A 20,885-nucleotide genomic window follows, 5' to 3' on the forward strand; every position below is an offset into this window, starting at 1 on the left:
ATTCTCCCAAATTCTCCCAATTCTCCCAATTTATTCTCTTTCCTATATCCTTGGGAAAAGATTTAGGTGAGTGAGTTGAGTTTAAGGCAAATGGAGCCATAGCACCAGGAAAAAAAAAATCTACTAATCATTCTTGCAGTAGAGTTAGTACTGCCAAAAAGGGGTACCTAAGCGATTATATGTAGAGAACAAACATTCTAATCTTGATGTTATGATGGGGGACATTTCACTGATTAACTTTTTGAATAACTAGTTTGCTATCTACTAACTTTGAAGTATTTCTTACAAAAAGATGGCTGTGGGAAGGTTATATTCAAACACACCTGGATAAATCACCCATTGTTTCAGTGAACCCAACTGTTTTTTTCTATCTGATAAATAAGTGACTCACTTAGCCTTGGAGCACTAGAAAGACTTACCAAGATCATTAATTACATTTTCCCATCATGTAAACATTTGTGTCCGGAAGGGCTGTAGTGGGCAGTGCTGTGAATTGAGAACAGACAAGCTGTCCTATTTGTCTTCTGGGCTTCTAGGTTGACTGCATAGGTATGCTTGACTTTATGCAGTTTCTATGAAAAATTCTGCGTATCAAAGAACACAGTGAATTTACGTAGGAGCTTATTACATAAAGGAAAGATTAAGGGATGTGTAAGAAAAAAATTTTAAATCTGTTTTACCATTTGAGATTTGCATTTCCAACGGATGCTTTTCATTCTATAGCTTTCCACTTTAGGGCAGGATCTAAGTCTGATTTTCAGAAAACAGTCATCAGAATTAGTTGGGGGAGCTTGTTAAAAATCAAACAGAAAAACCAGCAGATTCTTGGGCTCCCACCCCAGATCAACAGACTTGTCATTTCTGAGGCCTGGGAAACTGATTTTAACAAGTTTCCTGACCCCTCCACCTCCCCCAGGGTGACATGGAACACGTTAATATATTTATGGTCTCACATTCTGTGTTGTTTCTCTGGTGGGGGGAAGGGGAAGGGGGGGTGGAGAGAGAGGGAAAGAGAAAGAGAGAGGGGGAGAGAGAGAAGGAGAGATTGATTGATCCTCAGTTTTGTTCCAAACCATGAACAAAGAGAGTAACCTCTCTTGAAGGTTCCTTCCCTCCTGAAATGAACAAGGAAGCAGTTGGAGAAACCCCGATTGTGTCTGTAAAGGGCACATAACTGGTTGTGTGGGCTGATAAGCCTGGGGCTGAAAATATTTGAAAATGCAAATTTGCAAAAACGATGACTTGCATGGATACTTAGAATTTTTTTTAATAAGTGGGAGCACACTGTCATAGTTCGAATCCTAGTAAATTAGAATTTGTGACTATTTATAAATAAATATAAACTCGATTCTTGTCTAATAAGATATTTGGAATTTTAAAAAAATCTGCAAAATATCCAAGCCAAGAGTTGAACATTCCAAGGTTTCATAAATTAAGGGTTTAAAAAAATATGTAAATTCTTGAATTCGGCCATTAATTGTGCCTGTTAACAGGCTTTTATAATGCTAACTAGGTAATATAGGTACTATATAATTTCTCTTAATCTCATCTCATCTAAGTTATTCATACCCCTATACATCTTAATTTACATTATATGCTGTATAAAAGCAAATGTCATTACAATATTGTCTTTTTAGACTTTTCACTGAAGTTGTGTCTACCTGACAGTCTGAATCTAGCATTCTCAATCCCTTCATGAAATTGGACATGAAGGGAAATCAACTTAGGTGGCTAAAATGAATAGGAAACCTTTCATGAGAGTTGTGTTTGTGGTCTCCAAGTTCCCCCTGCCTGTGGGCCTGGCTCTGGACTCTGGATGGAGGTTGAGGGGAGGGGTCTCTTGGGGATTCCTTCTTGGTTTACTACTGTGGTGAGGCTGACAGCAGCTGCTTTCCCAGGCCTGGAGGCTTCCAACCTTGGGGTGATGTGCAGTTGCACTCCCTTGTCTAGCCCATCATGACTTCCTGTTCTTTTTCTGTAATGTTTTTCAGATCCGTTCCTTCCTGTTGCTTTCCCAAGCCTGATTCTGGTCCAGGCTCTAATTACCTCACACACACCTGCACTCTACTCACATCCTCTTTCCTGTCTACAACTTTTCCTCTCACCATATTTTTTTTTTCACATAGTTGTTAGAATCCTCTTCCTTAAGCATCATTTCCATCACACTCCTCCTCCAGCAGCTTCCAACTGCATCAAATCCAAGCTCCAGGTCCCCTCTCATTGCCTGGACCATTATCTCCTTTATAGCTGGACTCCACTCCAGCCAAGCAAACGTCCTGACACTGTCTATACAATGCTACAACACACGGTTAATTCAGTCAACTCTGTCAGGTCTTCAGTTAATCATCTGGATGTTTTGTCTACAAGACGCCAAACATCTGGGTTGACTGAAGAAATCTACTGTGTTGATGGAGGTTTTTTTTTTTTAAACTCAGTTGACCAGATGTTTTGGCATAATGTAGACACATCACTGTCTCCTACATTTGTCTTAATGGCTTGTCCGTATAACTTTCTCTTCACCTGGAACAGGACCTGTCTCCTCGATGCCATGTTCTCCCTTCCTTCCAAATTATGGTCAGAATTCCCTCCGCCACAAAGCAGTTCTAGATTAATCCCACTAAACCACAATCTTGGTTCCTTCTAGCACTCACTCAGTTTTTACATATATACTTCTTTTCAACTGAAATCACCATGCTGTGTTTTTATTTTGGAGTGTTAGCCTCCTTCTCTACCTGCTGGATTATAAACTCTGTAGTTATATTAGAGGTGTATTGTAAAACAATCTGGTTTGTGTAGCAAGAGGCATGGTAGTCTAGTGATCAACTGAAACTCTGGATTCAGTCTTGTTTTAAATTCTAGCTGCTTTGCTTCCTGTGTGACCTGGACAAATTACTTAACTTTGCTAAGCCTCAAGTCTCCTCCTCATTTGTAAAACGGAGATAATAATAGAGCCTAACTCATAGAGTTGTTTATGAGGATTAAAAGGATTAATACAGATAAAGTGCTTAGAAGAGTGTCTGGCATAAAGTAAGTATCTGTTAAATGTTAGCTCCTATCATTATAAGCTTTGTAAAAGCTTGGTTTTCTTGTTTATTCCTTCTTTAGTCTGTGACAGCTAGGTAGGTAAGGCAGCTGATATCGTTCCCATGTGAGAGAGGAGAAAACTGAAATTAAGAGGTTATATAGTTTTTCTGTTAAAGCAGTTGCATGTCTGAAGACTTATAGCCTTGCGTTCTACACATCGCATGTTGGCCCTCAGTTCTTTCTAGTCTCAGGAATTAGAATATTGCTTTCTATAAAGAGCAGGTACTCAAGGAAGCCATATAGGTGTAAATGGGTTTTCCTACAGAGAGGTTTTCCCAAAATGGTCTTTGGATCTGTGCCCACCTGTGACAAAGTGGCTTATGTTAAAATGAGAAAAAGACAATGTAGTAAGGTTTTCCTAAAGCTTATTCAAATGTTAGAGCTGTTTCTGAACTGAAGTTATATCCTTCCTTCAGTTTTAGTGTAAAAATGTCCTAACTTTATGAAATGATGGTAATATTAAGTGATAAAATATGGAATAACACTATATTGGATCCTGTTTTTTCACAGGGGGGGATATACTGGTTTATTTATTCATTCAACAAATATTTATTAAGTGTCTGCTCTTTGCTAGGCATAGTTCTAGGCACTGGATCAACAGTGAACAAAACTGACAAAAATCCTTGTCCTCGTGGAGGGCATTCTATGGTGGGAGGTGATTGATAAACAATAAGTAATTAACGTCTGTAAGGCTCGGTTTCCTCATCTGTAAAATGGTAACAAGGGCCCATACCTACTTCATAGGGTTGTTTGTAAGTTAAATAAGTTAATAAGGCAGAGTGCTTAGGAGTTCATAGTGCCATTGAATATGATTAGAGAGGGAGATTGAGAGGGACTGAGAATGTGGGGTGGGGATGGGCTGCAACTTTAGAGTGGTTACTGTAGGCCTTATGGAGAAAGGGCCATTTGAGCAGACTTGAAGGAGGTGCGGGAGTCGGCCATTTGGACATCTGGTGGACGAGTATTCCAGGTAGAGGAACTGGCCAGTGCAGAGCACCTGAGATGGACCACACCTAGCTCATCTGATGAAGTGCTGGACAGTTGGTGTGGCTAGTACAGTGAGTGATGGGGAGTGTAGTAAGGGAGGAGGTCAGAGATTGAGGGGAGGGTGTGGTGATTATCTAGAGCCTCATAGGCCGTTGTGAAGATGTGGGCTTTTACTGTGAACGAAATGGGGAGCCATTGAAGAGTTTTGAGCAGAGAAGTATAACAATGTGATTTATGTTTTAAGAGGTTTCACTTGGCTGCTATGTTGTTAATAAATTTAGGGAAATAAGTGTGGAAGCAGGGAGACTGGTTACGGTGCTTTTGTAAATACTAGTCCGCATGATAGTTTATGGTCCTTTTGACCAGGGTGGTAGCAGCGGGAAGTGGTAAATAATGGTGAAATTCTGGATATATTTCGAAGGTAGAGCCAACAGATTATCATAACAGACTGGATATAGGGTGTGAGATGAAGACTGGAATCCAAACTATTTGGCCTGAGTAACTAGAAAAGTGGCATTGCCAATAGGGAAGATGGGGAAAAGTGCAGGTGAAGCAGATCTGGTGGAGGAAGGGCTAGGACGTGTAGGTGAGTTCAGTTTTGGACATGTCAGGTTTGATGGGACATGAAATCCACATGATGGTCATTAGGAAACTTCACTCTGAAATGGACCTAGGTCTCACAAAATAACATGTATAACTTTTCTAAATTAATTCAAAAATCACTTGTTGAATTCTTTAGTTGCTTGGGAGATAGTACCCATTCTTAGTCTATTCATTTACACCAATAATATAGTAAAAGTTTAGAACAGAGATAAAGTGGTCACATACCTCTTACCCTGAATAAAGTATTTCCTAAAAAATTGCAAATTAAAGAACAGTTTACTCACATCATACAAAAAAGAGGTAACTCACAAATTTTAAGTTTATTCATAACTGTTGAGAACTAGCCATAGAATATATACTACTTTAGTCATTTATTTTTTATACATGATGCCCTTCATTTCAAATATATTATTAAAACACTTGAATAATAAAGCTCCAACTAGATTAGTCAGAAAATAAATGGGAAAGTCACTTAAGAGTTTTCTGCTCTCAAAATTATCCTGATTATTAAAAAGTTCTGGAACTGCAGCAATGCTTATCATTTCTGGCATCATGGAATGAGAAAATAACAATTTTCTAAAAGACAAAGAACACCTTCTTTTTGACTGGTGCTCTGAAGAAAGCCTCCCGAATACGTTTTTGCTGATCAAGTAACATGAATTAATATCATGATCTGAACTTAAAGGAATAATCCCGAGCAGATGTGGAAGAGAGAGACCAGATTCCTGTCTGCATTTCACTTAGAAGCCAGTCTTCCCTCCAGGTAGGATTCTCCATCCCTAACCCAAAATATCTTCCTAAAAAATATAAATGATGGATTTGTACATTATCACTTACAGAGAATAATTCAAAGAACTATAATTACATTTCCTTCCTTTCTCCCGCTTCTTTTTTTTTCTGTGAGATTTGGATTAAACTGAGGCAAAAAGATGAGCAGAGGGAAAAATAAATGTGAGCCAAGTGACTTTGGAAAACTCCCTCAACAGAGAATCTGAAGGTACAAACTAGTCATAAAAAGCATAGGGTGCAGATGTTGCTACAATGTAGAACTTCACCAAATTGTCTGAAGTAATCACATAAAAGAGAAATACTCTTGAAGGTTGTCATCTTGGAAAAAGGTTAAAAACCTTTGTGAGTTCTTTAGTGCCAGTGCAAGAGTTACTACATAAGCTTTTAGCTAGCAATGAAACAGAATGGGAAAAATAACCAGTTGTATCCTGGAGCTACCTTTGGTGGCTTGAAATCAGCCACAGTGAGAGTATTTACACCACAGAAGTCAGCAAGTGATGCAAATCAGGGCTTTTCTTGCTTTCTGTTTTTTTAGGGAGCCAATTTAGCTGTGTACCACTGAAAACTCTGCACAGGGATTAGCACAGCCCTTAGCACCTGTGACAAAGATGTTCAAGTATACCATTGTCAAGGAAGATTTGGGGGAATAAATGAGTATTCTTTCTACAAGCAGGGGACTTCTAATACCCATCTTAGTAAGATTTGGTGTTTTATTTCTCTAGGAATTCAGATTTAATCGAATCCTTATTAGAAAGGATTTCTCTAAAATATGGCTCCTGTTTCACCTCTCTTCATTAAAAGCTAAAAGAAAGGAGATAAAATATATGTGAGACAGGAAAACCTCCTGGTCTCTAGTAAGCAGAAGTGGTACCCCATGATAAACTGTATAGAGTCACTGGAAAGGAGTCAAAGCCATAGAGAAACCAGACCTGCTTTTTTTTTTTGTGAATGACGGTGTTAAAGAATGTAACCCCTCTTAACTTCTCTACACCCCGTACATACAAATTGCTTATACTGATACAACCCTCAATGGTAACTCACTTCACACATCCATTTTCTTTCTTGTTATCGCCAAGATTAAACAGCATGTTGGGGCAATATTCTGCATTTATCTAACCTTTTCCATTCAGGCCACAGTGATACAACAGCACAGGTTTATGTACCTCACACGTCAGATCCTATCAAGAGACTTGGTAGTGACAGTTTGATAAGGACACCATAGCTTATTGAACTTGTTCTAAAAACAACAGCAGCAAACCACTCATCTCCTCACACTTTTTAATGACCTTTTTCTATGGTGTCCCCATTTTTAGATGCAGCAGATGCATTACTGACTGCGTGGCCACAGAGCATACAGAGAGCTGAGGGCATGTGATAATGTGTGTTTTGATATTATACCATTAAAAATTCTAGAGCGATCTGCATTTCTTCAATTACCTATTGAGAAAGGAGAGGTCTAGAGTTAATTTTAACTTTCACCTCGCTGACAGCTTCAACCAAAGTGAAAAAAATGGCTTGTCAGAAAATGAGAAAAAACAATTGCCAGGAGTTGCTTTTCTCTCTGTTCTCCACAATGCCCAGCATCACCACAGATAACAAAGGAGATGGCTACCGGACTTCACTGTTTCAGGATAACATCCCTAGGGCAAGTACATAGAGAAAAATAAATCCAAATAAATATAAAATTAGAATGAACTATACAGGCTAATTGTCATACGTTTTCTCTTTTTTTGGTCTTTGAACTCATTTTATTTCATTTTTGCAATTCACATGGCCCAAAAACGTTCCTGTGACATTTCCAAAGATTTTACTATAAGCACATTTAATACTATATATGACAGGTAATTTAACCATGTTCTTAAGCTTTTAAACAATTGTTATTGCTATTATTCAGTTAAATTCAAAATGAGTTTTATTATCATGGTGAAATTCTGGTAAGATTCTAATCTCTGTAGAATTTCAGATCTTTCTGCTCCTTGCAATTTAAAGCAGGATGAGGCGCATTCAGTCAACCTGTTTTAATTTTGTCATTCAGTTATCTTTTAAACCTATGAATACTAGTCTTCTGGCTGTGCCCTAGAGGCCTGTGGTCCCCTCTGTTTTAGGGATAAAACCAAACTGTTTTAGGTGGACACAGTCTTGGAGGAATGGTAGAGAAACCTACGGGGTACTTCAATACAAATAGATCCAGTGGTAATACTTTTCATAATAAACAACAGAGACTTTGTGAGTTTAGAAAACAACATTTTGCTTTGTGAACATCTGTAATACAATTGATATTACAGTGGTGAGGGAAAGATAGGGCACATTTCCAAACACTGGCTTATTTTTTGGTGGCTTAGTATCTGTTCCCCAGAACACCTTTATCATATCCCTCTTTTTCTCTTTGGAACTTTCTCCTACTTCTGAAGCCAAAAAGAAAGGGGGTGTCCTTCTGTCTTCTCACCTCAGGTTCTAGATATGATCATAAAGAACAAATTATGAAATATTTCAGGCATACCAAAATGTAAAGAGAATAATGAGGCTTGACTACCCAACATCTATCTTAAGAAATAAAACATTACAAACACAAATGAAGCCCCCTGTGTATTCCTTCTGCCTCCTCAGAGGTAACCACTAGTTTTTATGTTTTTATACTTTTGCTACATGTATACATCTGTAAACAATATATAATGGTGAGTTGTGTGTTTTAAATTTTTATATAGGAGGTTGCCTATTCCTCACATTATTTTTAAGATAAACTAGTACACACAACTCTGGTTTATTAATCTTCACTGCTTACAAAGTATTCCATAGCATGGATGTATAATAACTTATTTATCCACTCTTTGGTTGATGCTTCAACGAATATTTAGTACAGGTCCCCTTGAGCAATGTGTGAGAATTTCTTTAGGCAACAGACCTAGGATTAGAAATTTTGGATCACTGGATATGAACATTTTTAACTTCACTAGATATTGTCAGTCTCCAAAGATTGGATCACCAACAGCGAAGCCAGCGGTCTGTTTAACAAGCCTTCTATGATCAAAGTTTCAGATCCATTAGTCTGGATGGGGATAATGGTGGTGGGTAGTATGGCAGGAATTTGAATTTCTAACATGGCTGTAAGTGCTGCTGCTGCTGCTCTAGTGTAGCGTCTGGGGCTACGTTGTGAGAGCAGGCGCTCTAAAGAAAGCCTATTGGATTCCACTTCAAAAGAGAGAGCTGATGAGACACTACCTGAAAAGACGTGGCTGGTGAGGTTTTACTAGGTAACTAACTGGAAGTTAACCTGTGGTATAATCTTGGCATTCAGATTCTAGAAAACACTGACTAAATAACCAGCATGACTTATTGTCATAAAAGGCTAAATTCTTAATAAGTTCTATTGCCAGGATGGGACCTCTGCATGTGCTCCTGCCGTTGCTGTGCTGAGAAGGGCAGAGGAGTGAGCCGGTAGCCTGGGGTCAGGCCAGGGTGTGCAATAAGCTTGGCTGACATTACTTAGTGTGTTATCGTCTTGACTGCATTGGCCTAGACGCAGGCGTGAACATTCACTTAGGGGTTTCTTAAGATTTAAGGCTATTGAGTCTTACTGATTTGGCTATTTTTAGATATTTATATGCAAAACAAAACCATCAATCTTTATATTACATAATTTAAAAATCATATTTCAAAGTTAGTGCTGTGGTAACAGAATGCCAAAGAGGTTTCCCTTAAATATTCTTTCTGTAAAGATGTCTTATAAAAAATTTGAAAATGAAGCCGTCACATATTTTAGGGTAAAAAGATACAGATTTGTACATTCTGCAAATGGTTAACATGTAAACTAGAAGGGAAGTGATTTTATTTCAGATTTAGCAATATAAAAGCTCAATTAGGGGAAAAAAAACATGTACCAGTAACAAAAAGCATTTGCTTACATCATTCCACAATTTACATAACAACAAGATAATTGTTTTTCAAAACCAGACGACAAGTTCAAAAATGCTTCTTTTCACACCCTTAAGTGATGCTGTTGGGAACAATGGCTGTTTTAAGGCCATTTATTGCAGGCACATTTCCAGCTAGTTCTGGTTTATCATTACTCTCATTTTATCTTCTTTCTTTTTTCTCTCTCATCAGCTTTTTGCTTTCTTCCCTTCTTCTTTTATTCACTGGATTCCGAGGATCATAGATTTCAAACGTGTCTGAATCTTGCATGCTTGCGTCTTTCACTTTTCTGCTTTTATCCTCAAACTGAAGTACATGCGACATCCTAAAGTGGGAGAGAGATGGTTCACTGATTTTTGCATGAGAACTGAAAGTAGAAATTCTACACTACACTTGTCTTGGCATGATGAACCAAAAGGGTACAAAACACCAAGATGGGTTTATTGTTTACTGGTGCTTATACCACATGGATGCCAACTTCTCAGAAAACACTTAAATTTGAAAAACATGTCTGGAGTTTGTTTTGTTGGTTTGTATTTCTAGTAGTGAGTCTCTCTGCTTCAGACTTCACTCGAGGTTCCTTTCCTGATGGGAGGTTAAAAGAGTTCTACCCAGAAGTCTTCCTTCAACTAAACTCAGAGAACATTCTTCCAGCTTCCTTTAAAGAGCACACTCAGCCAGGTTGCAGAGCAAAACTCCCGACATTAAACCAGCCCTATCTGGTTTTGTTTTGTTTTGTTTTCAGTAGTTAAATGGGTCAAGTAGGGAATGTGTTCAGAAAATTCCTGTTCAAATGGTGTTATGAATCCCTTTTCTGGGGAATTGCTCAGTTTAAAAAATTTTTTGTACAAAAAGAAACTGAGCTTTTGGCACGGCTCCATGGACTAACCTCCTCCTCCTACTGTTGATTACAGCAAATCTAACCACCCTGCTTTCCTACTTTATCAAATGCTTACTGGTCTTAAGGTCTCAACATGTGCTTGAATCCTAAGTGGTTGTAAGCTGGCTATGCTTAGCAGCAGAGAAATATGTAAGTGATTAGCTCTGCCTCCCATTAGGAGGTGCCGGGAATAAATAGGGAGGTCCCAAAACCAGATTCTAGGGCAGGTGAATGAATCTGGAAAGAGGAAAGATCAGTTTTTATATATAAACAAAACTACTAAGGCTTTCCCCACTAAATATTTAAGCAATTTAAAAAATAGGCGCACCCAACACTTTATCACAGCAGATGGGGATAAACCGCCTGAAGGGTTAACACTCCCCACATGTCAGTTGTAACTTGCAGATGAAACCCACATATTACAGTGATTTCTATTTCCCTATATGAGCAGGGATTGGGCAATAGGTACTAGCAGAGATTCCCCTACCCTTTCTTCCTGCAGTACCACAAATGCGGAGGGAAGTTTAATTTTGTTAAAAATTCCCATGGATATACTTAGATTTTGAAGAATCCTAAAACGATTTTGTGAGGGAAATGAAATGTTACAATATTAATGATACTACAATTGCAAAGAGTTCGGTAGGGCTGACTGTTCACCAGGTTGACAAGTTTTATCTTACCACCTCTTCCTTCCCAGAAAAGCTTATTAGAATGCAATGAGTATGAGTGACATTATTATGTGGATGAACTAGAGTCTACTCTTATTTACTGAGGTAAAGCACATTTGCATCTCTGTACTTTATTATTAATAATATATTATTTGCATCAGATTTCATAACATGCAATATCACACATGAGAACTGCTGACTTTTTCTATTTCCATGGACTTAACCTTGGAAACAACCTCATTTAGAAAGTGCAGCATAGGATTATTGCTTATTTAGATGGAGTACTCAGTCTGATTTTCTTGTGCTTTAAATTTTCTACACTGTTTGAGTATTAGCGTCTGAGAATAAAACAAGCCCCAACTCCTAGCAAAAGGATAATTATTCTCCAGCCATGGTAGCAAGTGACCACTATAACCAGACTGAATCAATCAAACAGGATTTAATCAATTAATGGTGACTTGCCTAGGCCAAAATGATCAGTGATAACTCACTTCAGTAAATACACCTCTGAAAGCCAAATAATCAGTGACAGCCTCATGCTTTTGAAAGTTGGCCAATCAGTGGCAGACCCACGCCAGTGACATGCTTCTGAAAGCCAGCCAATCACCAGCAGTCTCTCCTGAATAATGGTGCTTCTGAGGCTATTAACCCCTAAACAATCCCTGACCCCAAAACTCTACGTAAGGTTTGCAACCTGCTTTGCTCAGAGAGACTGTGTCTAAAAGCAAGCTCTTTCTTATTAAAGTAATAAATTGAGCTTTTTTTTTTTCAGGTATTGAGAGGTTGTCTTTTTCTTTGATACTCCTTACAATCTATGCAGCATTCCCTAGAGTGAGCTCTTCAGAAATTGTAAGTGTATTACCCCTGATGAGGACTAAGTTTAGAAGTGTGGCAGGACTGTCCTGTTAAAGGTCCTTATCACACGTCATGGGGAGCCCAGACTCCTACACTGTATTTCAGTAAGTGCGCAGCAGCTTTCCAAATGATTTGTGCTGATGCCTAACCCCAAACCAGAAAATAGCTGGAATCTTATTCTCTTCAAAACAATTTTATTCCGTACTCCTATACTGATATAAAAATACAAAACCCACTATATTAGTTAACTTATTAATACTTCTCCATATACACATTCTTCTATTCTAAAAATTATCCCTTTCTCTGCCCCAAAAGACAGATGGGTCTTTTGTTATAATCATTTCTAGTAGGGACTGTCCGTGTTTCAAAAATGACTTTACCAGAATTTGTCAAATAAAACCATAAAAAGGCAACTTCCTCCTTTCTATGCCATGAGAGGATCTTACAACTACTAGATCTAGTTGGCTTTGATATAAGAAATGAAATCTAGACATGGGAACAACAGCACAAAGTCCACAAAAAGAAACAGATTTTCCTACAAATCTGAAAGAACAGAAAGCTGTAAAGTAGCTGTCTTTTTCAACTGTTTGTTTCATACACCACTGCACTAAACAAGTCCAACATTTTGATTAATAACAAACCTAAACCCAGAGGAAAGAAGGGGCTATCAGCTTACAAATTACTTCAGCTTTAATATCATAATGCTTAGCATGGCTGGTTACTCAGCATAATATTTAATCTTTGATTGAAACAAAAACATAATCAAAATGCTTCACCCATTTATCTTTCAACATGCTTCGGTCACTTCATTTTAAAAAGCAAAACAAAACAGTTATTATGATTTTCAGCATAATAAACTCCTGACCTGTGTGCCTCCATAAATCACAGACTGCATGAATTGAAAGCATGCCCACATTTACAGTCTCCTGTGAGAATACACATGCAGACTTATTATACAGACTTAATTCAAGTACATAATAAGGTCTGGTAGTTTACAATCTTGTATGTACCAATAACTCAATACTATCCACTCTGTGACTGGTCATAGAATTGGCCCAACAAGAGCAGTGAAGCTTTTGGAATCACACACTGATCATTTACATATGAAAATTTTAGAACTTGTTCATTTGAAGGCAAAGACAAAAGTTTAGTTCTGATTAATAACAATTTTTCATAAGATCAGATTCTCAAGTAAGAACATTGACTTTAGTGGTTATAGAAATATGGAGGCTTACCATTTTCATAGAGGATGTGTATGACCAGGCCACTCAAGATGGCGGTTCTCTTGCTCTCTATACATCCCCTGCTCAACCTACTCACATGACTGATCTTCCCTCTTAATCACAGAGCCTTAACGCTAACTGCCTACATGTTTGCCCCGTCCCAGGTGGTTATCATTCTAATACTTAGACCAGAACCACTCCACCAAGCTAGGTTATCAAAGGGAAACATCTGCCCCACTGACGATTGTTAACCTGAGGGGCTGAGAGGGACATGCTCCTCTGCTGGTTTCCCTGGTAACTGATGAGCCAACCTGACATCAATTCCCCCTATAAATGGTAACCTCCTTCTCCCCTGCAGTAGCTAAGATTGCTGCTGCATCCTGCCTGCCGTCTGCCTTATAGGTGGGGTGTCGCTCCAGGACATTTTGCTTCTGACTTGTAAGATTCCCTATCCAGTACACCTTGGATGTCTCTTTCGCTGTTTCCAGGCTCTTTCTTTGGTCTCACGGTTGGGCAACTACAAGGCTTGCAGACCTGAGGGGTACAGCCCCAAAACAAGTAAGTTTATTCTTTTTCTTTTTTTGTATGAGACTGTGTGGAATTATAAACAAAAGTAAACAAGAGAGTCTTCGAAAAGGACCTGGACCTTGACTAATTTGACATCCATTTTTAAAAACTCTCATTCAATTGTAAGGTAGATTAAGATATGACAGCAGTTAATATTAATCGGGAAAGCAAGAGAGGTATAATTCTCAGACATACAGTAAGTGAAATATAGAATTCCAATATTAATAAGTCATTTCAGACTGAAATGCATTTAAATTATTTATGCTTATGTAATATAAACAGCTATCTTTTTCATTAGAAATTCTATAAAACACTCTTTCCCCTTTCCAAGTCTCCCTAATATAGGAACTTACCACTTTACCCTTAGATTGCTGTAGGTGTCTTAACTATTTTATGTCTGTACTATTTCTCCTTCTTCTAACCTCCAAAGGTTCTAAAATAATGTTTCTTATATATCTCCTTTTAGCATCCCTTTGACCAGAAACTATCGGCTATTGTAATCCACTGAAATAGCTGAGCCCGACCCTTAAAACCCTCAAATGACTGGATCTTCCTATCTCACCAACTTAATTTTGTTTCTTTCATCAACCCTCACCATTTTGTAATTGCCTGTTCACTTAGTTGTGAACATCAGTTATTTGAGACAGTTTGAGTCTTGTTCACAGTTGAGTTCTCAGTCCTCAGAATGGTGATTGGTGCTGGGAATCAAAGCCTTTAAACCCTCTGTATTGGCCAGGACCTCTGGCTAGAACTAGCTGGTTTGCTAACCTAACAGTTAACCTTCTTTTGTGGGCAGGGACTGTCTTTTATTTCTATGATAAACTTTTATTTATTTATTTTGCGGTACGCGGGCCTCTCACTGTTGTGGCCTCTCCCGTTGCGGAGCACAGGCTCCGGACGCGCAGGCTCAGCAGCCATGGCTCACGGGCCCAGCCGCTCCGCGGCATGTGGGATCTTCCCAGACCAGGGCACGAACCCGTGTCCCCTGCATCGGCAGGCGGACGCTCAACCACTGCGCCACCAGGGAAGCCCATGATAAACTTTTAAAATGTCTAACAGGTTCTGCAGAAAGTCTGGAGCTCTTCACAGGTCTACCTTTCCACGACCTCTCATAGCTCAGCACACACTGATTGCTGCTTTTCCACTGCTCTCAGATCAGTGATGGCTAGTTTTTATTCCTTGTAGACTGTGGTGGGAGCATGCCTTATGTTCTTTCCCACTTCCTATGGTACCTAATGTAGAACTAGATAGGATTTCTTTTAAGGCAATATTTCTCAAAGTCTAATCCCAGAGCCCAGCAACAAACGCAGGCTGCACATTACAATCACCTGGGTAGTTATTAAAACTATCAACACCGGGCCTCCACCTCTAGAGGTACTGATTTAATTGTCTCAGGATGGGGCTCTAGCATCAGTAATCTAAAGTTTTTTTCCTGGTGATCTAAAAATACAGCCAAAGTTAGGACCACAGCATTAAAGTTTAAGAGTCTTTAGGCTTTCAGCTTGAGTTCATTAGCCATTTGTTCTGGCCTCTTCAGAGATGAAGGATAGCTGGTTCCTAATGACAAACTACTCACATACTTAAAGAAGCTTAAGTGGCTTCTGAGCCTATTTTAACTGAGTAATCTCAAGTGTATTATCCATTTCTTAAATGTAGTCTGAGGAAAAGGCAAGGAGCTACACTGAATTACTCATTCAACAAATATTGGAGCCTTTTTATGTGTGAGACCCAGTGTCAGACAACAGGGAAATAAAACCAAATAGGACCCAGGCCCTGCTCTCCTAAACTGAACAATCTGTTAGGGGAGATGAGCACACAGGCACCAGAACAAATGTACATTTTGGAACTGCCTGCAAACTCTGAGGGCACAATAAGAAGAGCATCCTCTGACAGCAGTCTATGAAGAGCCTTCACATGTCTGGTATTGTCTTCACAATAACTATGTGGGGTAGGTGGGAAGTATGTTATTCACCTCCATTTCACAGGCAACCTGAGAGATTCATGGTCAAGAAACTTGTAGCTGGTAAGTAGTTGACCAGGTACTTGACTGCATGTCTTCAGAGGTAACAAACTTTCATCTTGTGAAGATGTATTTAACTTCAGGAATAAATCAAAAGTTAATTCAGTGCTAAGTCTAGTGAATAGGATAAAAAAATCAGATCGGGCAGTGCTTATTTTGGAATACAGCATTTTGAAAAGGCAACTATAAAGAGACAAGAATGATAATCTGTGTGGCTCCCAGGCTGGCCTATAATGCAATTAGAAAAGAAGTTCCAAAAATGTCTTGAGCCATGTGGGAGCCTCTTTGGGAAAAGACACCTCTCTACTAGGTGAACACTTGCTTTAAAAAAAAAGGCAATTTGGGGCTTCCCTAGTGGCACAGTGGTTGAGAGTCCGCCTGCCGATGCAGGGGACACGGGTTCGTGCCCCGATCCGGGAAGATCCCACATGCCGCGGAGCGGCTGGGCCCGTGAGCCATGGCCGCTGAGCCTGCACATCCGGAGCCTGTGCTCCGCAATGGGAGAGGCCACAGCAGTGAGAGGCCCGCGTACCGCAAAAAAACCCCAAAAAGGCAATTAATTTTCACTGTAAATTTTTATCCCTTTATTGCCTTTAATCATTGCTCTCTGGAATTAGTCCCAGTTTCTTCCTATACATCCTAAAATGAGGATGCTAGGTAGGGACACACCATTCAGCTGGAGGTCCAAGAGGAGCAGAGCCAAAGAGCCTGACACTCTAAGGATGGATGTCTGGCAGTCTCTTCGCAGGCATCAAATTACTAAGGACTGCCTTTATGATTGATGATGATATCCAGGTATTTTCTGTTACATATGTATTTTTCAAAAATTCAGATTTAGCCATGAAAACTGTCCTGTTTTGAATCCTTCAGTAGTTCCCTATTGTCTAAACAATGAAACTCAAATTTCTTATGTAGCCTCTATGACTTGGCTTTTGTTCCTCTCTCTAAGCTCCTATGTCATCTTCACATCGTATGCTCTAGACATCCTGAATTACTTGCAGTTTCCTGTATAGAACGTGCTCTCTCCTGCCTCCTTGCTGCCTCTGTATGGTGATATACTTCTCTCCCTGCTTCAGTTGAGGTGTCATCCCCTCTGGAAACCAGTCCCTGAATCCTCTCCTGGCCTGTCCTGCTCTTTTTCCAGGAGGGTTAAGGTCCTCTTCTGTACATGTCTTAGTTTAGCCTCCCTCACTAGACTGCAGATGGCTCTGTTTTATGGGCCTTTGTAACACCAGTCACCAAGCCTTGACAAGAAGAATGCCCTCAATAAATGCTGAATGAACACATGTTTCTGGGTAGACAGTAACCTCTAAAAACCTGGTTTTGTTCACCTTTCTCCTTGAGTATCAATAGATAATTCCAAATTATTTAGCAATTTCAGTTGACTCTTGAACAACATGGATTTGAAATGGGCAGGGTCCACTTACATGTGGAGTTTTTCAGCAGTAAACACTATAACACTATATGATCTGTGGCTGGTTGATTGTGCAGATGTGGAACTGTTCCTATGGAGGAACCAGGTACATGGAGGGCCAACTATAAATTATAAGCGGATTTTCAACTGCACGAAGTGTGGGTGCCTTAAATCTCCACGTTGTTCAGGTCTCAACTGGATGTTTATAAACCTTTCAGATAATTAACTCTTCTTTCAGACTCTACAATACTAGAGAAAAGGCTAATAGTCTAAGACCTAAAATAACATATTTCCACTACCATTAAGTTTATGCTATAAAACTCCAACAGATCTTTCTCAAATGAGCCAGTTAAACTGCCTAATGATTGGTATTTGTCTTCTGTACTCAGCTTTAGAGGTATAAGGTAGGGAAAAAAAAAAAACATATTGTCCTCAGACAGCCTTCCTCTACTTGGGTTGGAAGGTCCTGCCTTTCTTTGTGAAACTTTGTCACCTACATAATTTGTCTTTAGTATAGTGTGTTGACAGCTTCTCATTTCTCTGTTCAGTTAGAATTCTTAAGAAACCCAACTAAATAATCCCTGATTATTACTTAAGTTATCGTTCTTAAGGGACTATGGATAGAAACTTAAATGATCTAGTTTATAAGTTTTCTTTTTTTTTTTCTTTTGGTGGGAGAGGGCTTGAAAGGAGACTTGTATTTGAAAAGCAAAAACAGGCTTTTTTTAAAAGAAATTTCAGTGAGACAAAATAATTTTTAAGTTTAACCCACATTTGATCCTTTGAAAAAACCACACCCTGCTCTGTATCAGAGATGGGCCACAGCATACTTCTGTCCATGTCACTTCTCTGGAATGCCCTACGACCTCCTTCCCACTGGTTTAAGTCCCCTGAGCTTCCAAGGCCCAATTTAACTGCCATTTCCAACTAAAAATCTGACTGCCTTGGGCCTCAGGACCTACTTTTGCCTTTGAATTTCTCTAATGCCTTTTATGGAAGCTTTTGCGGATTGAAGTCAGAAGACCTGGGTTTGAGTTAAAATGCAGTCATTCGGTGTTTCTGTAGGAAAGTCACATTGCTCTTCAGGTCTCTGTTTCCTTATCTGTGAAGAGGGTATGGTAATAAGCACCATATTTACATAGTTAGAACGAGGTTCAAACATCATGCCTCCAATTGTGGTCCAAACACCATTTTAACTTATTTTGTATTTTGTGTGTATGGGTGTTAATATAAAGTGATCTTGTATATATTTATCATTTTTATACTATTCTATTAAACTTCATACCCTTTTTCAAAGTGTTTTCACGTACATTATCATACAAAACTTATTTGATCTCACTTAACTGTAGGTTTATATGTGTATTTATAATATGTCCTGTCTACACTATGCCATAAGCCATTGAAAGGGCAGAAGCAAAAAAAAAAAAAAAAAAAAAAAAAAAAAAGAAAGGGCAGAAGCTATTTATAGATTGAAAGAATTATAGAAATCTTATTTTTACAACTTTCATAGCATGATTAACATACATTCACTGTCTTTGTATGTTTTTTCTTTGTGCAAAGTAAAGCAATCCTTAGAGGCAAAAAGAAAAAACAAAAAAATTACCTGTAACTCCATAGCTTATCAATAACTACTGTAAACATACAGGCACATCACTTCCTACACTTTGTTCTATGCATGTCTAAATATGTATATATGCTTATAGTAAGTCCCCTACATATGAGCCTTCAAGTTGCAAACTTTTGCAGATGTGAACGTGCATTCGCCTGTCCAATCATGTAAGTTAGTTCACGTGTGTGGCGTACATTATCACGTGTGTGCATCCTCTACAAGTGGTTGTGCTCTTGTGTACTTTACTGTACAGTACTGTATATAGTAGTACGGTATCTTTATTTCAAGCCCAGGATGTCTGGAAGCAAGCGTAAAAGCAGCTGTGATGTAGCTGGTACTGCTAAGAAGCGCCAAGCAATAACGATGGAAACAAAAGTGAAAATAATTGAGAAAGTGGAGCGAGGCGAAAAGATGGAAGACGTCGCTCGTTCTTATAATGAGGAGCTTACTAAAGAAGACCTGATGGGGACTTCCCTGGTGGCGCAGTGGTTAAGGATCCGCCTGCCAATGCAGGGGACACGGGTTCAAGCCCTGGTCCGGGAAGATCCCATATGCCGTGGAGCAACTAAGCTCACGCGCTGCAGCTACTGAGCCTGCACTCTAGAGCCCGCGAGCCACAACTACTGGGCCTGTGTGCCACAACTACTGAAGCTCGTGCGCCTAGAGCCCGTGCTCCGCAACAAGAGAAGACACCGCAATAAGCCTGCACACCTCAACCAAGAGTAGCCCCCACTCGCCGCAACTAGAGAAAGCCCGTGCACAACAATGAAGACCCAATGCAGCCAAAAAAGAAAAGAAAATGACCCTGTTTCCCTGTGTTGTAAAGATTGTTGTAAGAATCACATGAATTAAAGCTTAAAAAAAAAAAAAAAAAAAAAAAAAAAGAAGACCTGATGGAATTGGAGGCCCAGAGAGAGAGGACTAAGAGAGATAAGAGGAAGAACAAGTAACTGAAGAACCGAAGAGATTCATGACACAGGAAATGGCAAGGGGATTTTCTTTATTTGAGGAGGCACTGTTAGTTTTTTGAGGCACAGGACCCGAATGTAGAACAGTACACGAAGGTTGCAGCAGCCGTTCAAAATGCAATCCAGTGCTACCATGTCATCTATGATGAGGAAGAACACAACTACTACCCAGACATCACTGGATCATTTTTTCAAGAGGGTAGATAAAATTGAAGCCAGCAAGGAACCAGACCCTGTGCCATCAACGTCAGGCGTGAGTGAGATTGCAGCTTGCCCTCACCTCCTATTGCTGACAATCCTTCAGCTCTACCATCTCCCACCTCCTCTCCCTCCTCCAGTCAGTAACTCTTCTTGCCTCTTCACTCGATGCCAGCCCCTGTATGCCAGCTGCTGTACTGGACTGCTGTACTTGTCAAGGTGCTGTACCGTAAGATTAAAAATGTTGTCTTTATTTTTTGTGTTTGTTTTTTATGTATTATCTGTGCAAATAGTATTATAAGCCTATTACAGTACAGTACTATATAGCCGATTGTGTTAGTTGGGTACCTAGGCTAACTTTGTTGGACTTACGAACAAACTGGATTTACGAATGTGCTCTCAGAACTTGTTGGTATGTAGGGGAACTTACTATATATTTGAATGGGTCATAATGCATATATTTTACAATTTGTTTTTCATACTGAACTACACCGCAAACATCTTTTTAATAACTATACTTTTACATCATTGTATTCATTGCCTAATATTTGGTCCTACAGATAATTTAAAATCCACCTCATATTAGGATTCTTAGTCTTGTTCAAATTTCTACCTTTACAAACATTACTGCAAATAATATCTGTGTGAAAAATATTTGGATTTTCTTATTTGTAGTAAATGTTTCGGGGCGGGGGGCGCTGGTTCAACATTCTTTCAGTAGATTGGTCTTTTCCTTTCAGAAATGACCCTTCCCCACTGTCAGCCCATGTGGTTGGGACTCCCTTGTCCTTGTCTGAGGAAGGGAACACATGGTATAGGCCTGTGCAGACTAACCAGTGATTAGATCAGGGAATGGGCATTTGAATCCGGCAAGGTCAAACAGAACTGGCTCAGGACTTTTTCTGGAACTATGGGGTTGGCCATAATGGAAACATAAGCCGAGAGCTTCTGGAGGCCACCTCCTGGGTGGGAAGCCTGCCTATGGAATGAGAGGAAAATGGAGCCAGATGACAGAGATTCCTGACATTGGCTGAACTCTGACCCAGCTATGCCCTAGCTCCAGTTCTTAAGCTTCCCATGCTGACAAACCCCCATTTTTAGTTGAAGA

At 39.4% G+C, this 20,885-nt stretch overlaps 1 protein-coding gene across 3 annotated transcripts in view; it reads right to left on the reverse strand.

Moving 5' to 3' along the window:
* Positions 1–4,974: 4,974 nt before the first annotated feature.
* Positions 4,975–20,885, reverse strand: part of CWC27 (CWC27 spliceosome associated cyclophilin) — a 232,357-nt gene continuing 216,446 nt past the window's right edge. For 2 of the 3 annotated variants that reach the window (XM_032628442.1, XM_032628444.1), the window contains exon 13: positions 4,975–9,700. In XM_032628442.1, the coding sequence (XP_032484333.1) occupies positions 9,538–9,700 (163 nt within the window). In that variant the 3' untranslated portion in view covers positions 4,975–9,537. The remainder of the gene's footprint in view (positions 9,701–20,885) is intronic. The other variant, XM_032628441.1, reaches the window with a different exon arrangement.

The sequence above is a fragment of the Phocoena sinus genome, chromosome 3 (genome assembly GCF_008692025.1).
Source record: "Phocoena sinus isolate mPhoSin1 chromosome 3, mPhoSin1.pri, whole genome shotgun sequence".
NCBI classification, from domain to species: domain Eukaryota; kingdom Metazoa; phylum Chordata; class Mammalia; order Artiodactyla; family Phocoenidae; genus Phocoena; species Phocoena sinus.